Raw genomic sequence first — 6,987 nt, forward strand, 5'->3', positions numbered from 1 at the left:
TATATATATATATATATTTTATGTTGGTCTGATTCACTCTTTAAACAAGTCAGATACATGCTTTTCTTCATAAGCCACAGATTTACCACAAGAATGCAGCTACTTGCTTAAATTTGTAAGCTGGAGCAACAATTTAAAAGATTCAAACAGAATAAAAATGTTGGATTGAAACTTATTGTGCAAATGGTGAGGACAGTTTTATGGGATGTTAACCAAATCTCCAAGGCTCACTGAGTCTCCATAACAAAAATGTTTTTACAATGGATGACAATAGTGAAGGGTGCTTTTGTCTTCTGATGTGCAGCCGTTCCTTTTGTTTTCGGTCCTCCACTGTTTTCCTTACTTGGCTTTTCTTGGCTCATGCATGTCATGCTGCAGTGCACCTCACTTTGTGTGGTCTAAAAACCAGCAGTGCTCATGCTGACTTTGACTTAGAAAAGCAAAATATGCATTCTAATCACATGGAAAATGATTCTGTTTCATTTAAAATGGTTGCATGAGACCAAATTGATATGGCTTCAAAGAACCATAAAACTCAGTAAGACACAATAAACAGATGCTCCTCAGAGACTGTGCAGCTTGCAGTCTCAGATTTGAATACGAGTCCTGTCCCCAATGAAGGTAATCTGGTCTGCAGATGAACTGATGGTCCTGGTAGATTTCACATCATTTTAGGCAAAATTGAGTTCAAAGAAATTCTCACACTTGATGCTGATACATTTTCTCACCAAAAAAATCTTGCTTTCATTTCATGTATTAAGAAAAAGACCCAACCCATCACATGTCACAGTTTAGTTTCACTCCCTTTCTGACCAAAACAACAGTGAATGCAGCCAAACGTCTGTTTGTGATGTCAAATCCTGGAGCTGCTCCACTCACAGAGAGCGGAGGAGCAGGTCTGCCGGAGCCGCATCCACGGCGGACGGCGATTAGTAAGCAGAGAAAAACAGAGCAGACTGCCTCTTTCTGGGAGGGTCCAGCAGCAGGGGATGGAGACCCCTTAGAAACATTAAGAATTTCAGGCCCTTAAAAACATTTAAAAATTCAGATGTTTTCCATCGGATATCCTCCGCCCAGTGGGGACCTGTGAAGCACATAGAATGACATCAGAAAGGGAAAGAAAGACAGGAGGAGGAGAGGGAGGACAAATTCTTCAAGTATGAGAAAACTTCACTGTTCTCCTCCTTCCCTCCTCTTCGTCTTTCTTTCTTTTCTCTCCTTTCTCCTTCTCTCCATCCCCCTCCTCCTGCTGGCGAGTCAGAGAGAGAAAGAGGAAACTCTACAGGAACAAGCAGAGAGGCTTCTGGACCACAGGGAGAGGAACTCCTCACATCTCTGAGCAGGTAAGATGCTTATGTTTCCTTTATGACAAAGTCCATTTTTAATATTTATGTGTTCAGTTAAATTAAATAAATAATTTTGGACATTCTCACAAGCATTGTGCATATTTTATCAATCTATAGAAGGTGTTATTGGTTAATTTGGAAAGATAAATATTTGAATCAGTTTATTTGATTCTTGTTATTCCAGTTTTTCTGATTTGTTCATTTTAAAAAAACATGTCAAGTGAACTCAGTATTGACTTCTGCATTTTAAAAATCAAACCGTCTGTTACTAGAAATACTGTCTTACAGTAAGAAAATAGTGACTTATTATAACTGTCAAATTAATCAGTTAACTGTGAATCGAGCACGTTTTATCCAGGGATAGTACCCTTGAATTATAATCAACTTGTTATTCAATTTATTTACGGGAATAACTGAAAATTACTTTTTTTATTTTTCACCGAAGCAGTGTGTAGGAAATAAATTAAGTTTTAGTATTGATCCTTTTCATCTCCTGATGACAAACCTTAATTTAAAAAGATGGTACAAAATAATCCAAGAGTTTGATATGAAATCCTGCAAACCCTCTATAAAAACAAGGACTGTTCTTTTTTATTTGGAGTAGATGAGGTGGGAAATACAACTTCATGTTGGGATTTGTGAGTATTTTTATGGTTTTATGTGGTGCTCATGAGTTTGGTCTGTGGCGATGTTTTCCCTTCTGCTCTGTGATCGATTTCACAGCGGCTGCCTGTCATGACTTCTGAAACGGTGTTAAATCTCAGTTGACCATGAGAAATGATAGATCAAACCGTTGAATTGACCATATTTGGATCAAGGAAACTTTATTAATCACTAAGTAAATTTTTTATCTGATTTCTTTACTATCTGTCATATATTTTTTTTCTCTATAGATGTGTTTTGAATTTTTTGTGATTCTGTTGTAAAGCTACAGTATGAGAAGCATGATTTTGTTCATGTTATCAAGAGGCAATATGAACCCATACACAAATGAATTGCTAAATATATCTGTTTAACCAGTTATTTATATTTTACCTCAAATATTTTGCTTTTCATTTTTTAAAATGAAAAAGATTTTTGGAATGACCTAGTCAAAGTCTGAGACCGATGTTGTGACATGATGGGCTGCTCATGCTTGAAGACTTTTGTTTGTTGCAAAGTAATAGGAAAAAATTTCTCCAGAGATTTTAAAGAGTTACTTTTACAACTTTTCCACACAACCACATTGGTTTGGACAGCTTTTTTTTTCTCAAATAAAAATCACTATTCTTCCTATTTCTGTTTGATTTAGAAAGTTTTGAATCTGAAGAATTTCAGTGTGGAAAGTAAGACAAAACTTGAAGAAATTAGTAGGGGATAAGGATATTTTTTAAAACACTGCAAATAAACAAACTCCTCTAAATAGGTGGTGTCTCAGTTGCATTGTTGGAACTTGCCTCTCTTAAGTTACAGAAGTCGCTCAAGGTTTATATCAGCTAAAAATAAAAACCTGGTTTTCACATTTTAATCTCTATTTCAAAGCTAAATATCATCATGCAGGGATAAAATTGAAATGCAGTTGAGACAATAAAGGCTGAAGCTATAAAGTGAAAATTTGGCTTAAAACTTTGTTCTGAATTCATGTTAATTTCCCTCAACATAGCTTCTGGTATAAAATGTGTAATAACTTTCCATAATACAATACAAAGAAAATCTGCCAAATTGAGCAATGTATAAATGAGATGAAGGTGTCATTTGCTTTGCAAATTAGAAATAAGTTTGCTTAGCTAAAAAAATATTTATCTCTTATGAATATCTTTAGATTATTAAAACTATATGACATAAGTTTATTTTTTGGCTCCAGACTCCTAAGTGAAGAAAAGAAAAAAAGCATCAACTTGCAGAGGGAAAAAGTGAAAACAAGGAGTGAGTCAGGAGTTTTGAATGTGTTGCCCTCTTAAACTTAGAGACATAGCAAATGGGACAGCTGCCGCACAGGATTTCAAGCCCACTGTTCACACTGGTGTTTGCAGTGCAGGTTCTACGACTGGCTGCGATTCAGATGGATATAAATCAAACCACAGATGTTGAGCATTTGGGTCGGCTTACAATCAATTAACAGTGGAAGAGAATAAAAATGTTCAAGATGTAACAAGATGGAGAGTAGCCTCCATCACCTGACCTACTGTGTATGAATATTCAATCTTAGCAAAATCTCTTAGTTTAGTTGTGGTTTCATCTTCAGCGTTTCCACTACAGTCAGAGGAATGGTTTTCAAAAACAGAATCCATTCAGTTAACTCCAGCTTTTCAGACTGAAGCGAAAGGTCAGAGGTTAGACTGGTTGGACTCTCCTTAAAAGTTTTTAAAGGCTAACGTGAGCGGAAAAGCAGTTGTACACACAGCTCTTCCATTGTTGAGGCACAGGGGTGATAACAGCTGCAGGAAATGCCAAGAACAGAAATCTAAGAAGGTGGTGAGCACCAGCTCACCTAAATCTGACCGTCAGAGGGAAACTTAAAGCTTACCTCACTGAGTGTGGTAACAGTCCAGCCTGCTGCTGGTTCTGTACTGGTGTGCCTTTGTTTTCTTGGACACTGTAAGTCTCTCGATACCAGGCAGTCATTGTTTGAATTAGAAAACCCTGTCCAAAACCTGTTTTTCACATTTTAATCTCTATTTCAAAGCTAAACATCATCATGCAGGGATAAAATTGAAATGCAGTTGAAACAATAAAGGTTAAAGCTTTAAAGTGAAAATTTGGCTTAAAACTTTGTTCTGAATTCGTGTTAATTTCCCTCAACATAGCTTCAGGTATAAAATGTGTAATAACTTTCCATAATACAATACAAAGAAAATCTGCCTTAATAGCCAAGACATTAATAACTATATATATGTTGTCCACTAATTTGACTTTATTGCTCCACCAGCAGGAAAAATGACGTTATATTCCTGTGAACTCTCAGCAGCTGCTTTCCCCATTCAAAGCTGCCTCTGAACGTGGCTTTGAACAGTCGATCTGTCAAATATTAACTCGCTTTGGTTGTTAACCTCACAGGAGATCCAGGCAATTACAAATTTAAAGGTCTGACTCATATATGCGAATGTGATCAGCTACTGTTTTTGTGTTGTCGGCCATGTCACAGGAAATTTTATTTGGTGGGATTTACTTGGTTTTCGATTAAAGTAAATCCCTGAGGAGTTTGAGTGAAAGCAGCTTGCTTGAGGAAAGTAGTTTAAAACTGTCTTAAAATCTATGTTGCAAGAACTAGAAAATTAACTTTTGAGAGTCTGAAAGATGTCCGAATGTTTCTGCACTGTAGGCTTGCAGCAAGAGGGTCCAGGGTTTGAAGCCAAACCCGGAGTATTTCTGCGTGGAGTTTACATGCTCATGTTTGTTTATCAGTGGTTTCCCTCTGCATTTCTCCACACTTCCAAGTATTTGTATGTTACATTCATTTTCCCAAATTGCCCTTAGAGTATGAATGGTTTTGTGCATGGTTGTCTGTCATGTTTGTCTTTTTGTTGCCCTGTGATGGGCATGACACATCAACAGTCGTATCTCGTCCAATACAAGGAAGAGACATCCATCCATCATATAGACAGTTTAACCCTAATTAAGAGAAGTGAGCATAGCTAATTTTGTGAGTGAGAATGACAAAACATTTGCTCAATTTTACTGTTTTTATCAAATCATTCACTTTAAGGATTTCTCAACATTAATACAGCCGCATTGTATTGCTGAAATTATCAATTATTATTAAGCCATGGCCTTTAGAATACTGAAATTCTCTAAAATTCACTAAAAGCTGAGATGTTATATTCCACAAACAAAGACAATTTTTATGTTGGCTCATTTTGCAACTGAAACAGAAAAGGAAAACATGTTTCTGAACAATAAATAAATGGAGGCACAAATAAAATTTATAAAATTTGATCAGTTATAAATGAGAAGCAATGTTAAAGATATAAAGCTTTTACACACCTCTCCAGGATGTTGCACAAAACAAAAACAATGCACAAAGTTACAAAGACGAGTTGAATTTTGAATATATTTTTGAAATTACTTATTTTTGATTGCAAGTTTAAATTTGAAGAATTTTCTAATTCAGCTCCTGGCATGACTTGCTTTTCTTTTTTTAATATCTGTAATCATCGTTTTATTTTGTTGTAAAAACACAACTTAAGTCAAATGAAACAGCAGATCAGATTTCTTTGGCAGCTTTTCTCAAATATGAACCTATTTTAAATGCCATCTAGAATGTCATTATTTTTTTCCTTTGTCAGTTATGACTAAGGAACAGCAGGTCTATTATAGAGAAATATATAGACATTAAAAAATTAATAAAATGTTTCCAGTCCATAAATGCATAAAGCTTTTTTGATGCTACTCAGAAGTTGGAAAGATATTATTTGAATCATAAAAGGGGTTAATCTTGTAGCTTGTTTTTCCCCCCACTGGATAGAAAATAGTAAGCAGTGAGTCAGACCTATATATGCCCAAAAATCTGCTTGGGAAGGAAAATATAGGCTCGAAAATCAACAACTGAGAAATCTATTCCTAATCCATTTTCTTTATCTGTTTTCAGAGACAAAAAGTTCAACACAGATTTCTAGTTTTACCCGAAGTTTATCAGCTTATAGTGCAAATGTTTTTCAGCTTGTTAAGGTTTACACATGCAATTCAGTATAATTTTGGTCATTTTAAGGAGGAGCATTTCATGCATCTTAAAATGGAAACTTTGTCATCAAATCTTTTAAATACAATATGTAAATTGACTCAAATAATCAACAGCTGTGGAAAACATCTGCTCATTACGCCAGTCGTCTGCTGCATTCTGCATGTGTGTAAGCCAGACATAGGACAAATGAATGGGGTTCATTGGCTGACATGCAACTCTAACAGGCCCATAAACAACTAATGGTCCCCATTTGTGTTAATTAATGTAATGTCTGCTGAGCTAATATGAAATTTAACGTGACCTTTAATCTGTGTTTCTGCTTCTCTTCCAGGTGGAAAGTTCTTGGAGAGAAGAAGACGATAGACGTCATCACCTATGAAGAGCCCGGCTGAGGCAAAGTGACAGCAGCTGAGAGTTCCCTGTCCTGCAGACGATAATAGTCTGAAAGAACCTGAAAAAAGAAGGTCCAGATCAATCAAAGAGCTTGGTTTTCCTGAACTGTCCAACAGCTTTCCTTTCCCTTTTCCTCCCACTAACCATTGGAATGGATTCCAGTCTGTTCCCAGTAATGCTTCCTCTCTTCCCCTCCCTCTTCCTGATTCTTCTGGCTGGACCAGCCACCCTGACCCCATCGACCTCCAAGGAGCTACAGGTCAGAGGTGAAAGGACACCAAGGGATGCTGACCAGGACGCCATCAAGGTGATGTTATTATCGGCAACTCTCAGTGACCGCAGAACAAAAGCACAGAAGTAATTAAATTAAGATTTTAGGATGGATTGAGTTCATGGCCAAACCGGCAGCCCTTATATTTGTGCATTTGTGTGAAATGCATTTATACAGGGGAAAATTCCAACAATAGAATACATCTTCTGATAGTTTAACCAGGTGCTGTTGTTACAGGTGGTGATCTCTGAGGGGTGTTCCTCTCAGGGGGATTCATCTGATGTGAGCCAAGGAGGTAATACTAATTAATTTGGCAT

The 6,987-nt window shown here is 36.6% G+C and overlaps 1 protein-coding gene across 3 annotated transcripts in view; it reads left to right on the forward strand.

Annotated features, from left to right (window-relative positions):
* The first annotated feature begins 892 nt into the window (after positions 1-892).
* The window catches only part of tnxbb (tenascin XBb), a 36,472-nt gene continuing 30,377 nt past the window's right edge, over positions 893-6,987 (forward strand). The window contains exons 1-4 of one of the 3 annotated variants that reach the window (XM_081612396.1): positions 893-1,343; positions 6,338-6,470; positions 6,562-6,706; positions 6,908-6,965. In XM_081612396.1, coding sequence (XP_081468522.1) covers positions 6,575-6,706; positions 6,908-6,965 — 190 coding nt within the window. In that variant the 5' untranslated portion in view covers positions 893-1,343; positions 6,338-6,470; positions 6,562-6,574. Of the gene's footprint in view, positions 1,344-6,337; positions 6,707-6,907; positions 6,966-6,987 lie in introns of all 3 variants that reach the window. The other 2 variants (XM_081612394.1, XM_008422663.3) reach the window with 2 other exon arrangements.

This window comes from Poecilia reticulata, chromosome 11 (assembly GCF_904066995.2).
Source record: "Poecilia reticulata chromosome 11, P_reticulata-male-v2, whole genome shotgun sequence".
Lineage (NCBI taxonomy): Eukaryota > Metazoa > Chordata > Actinopteri > Cyprinodontiformes > Poeciliidae > Poecilia > Poecilia reticulata.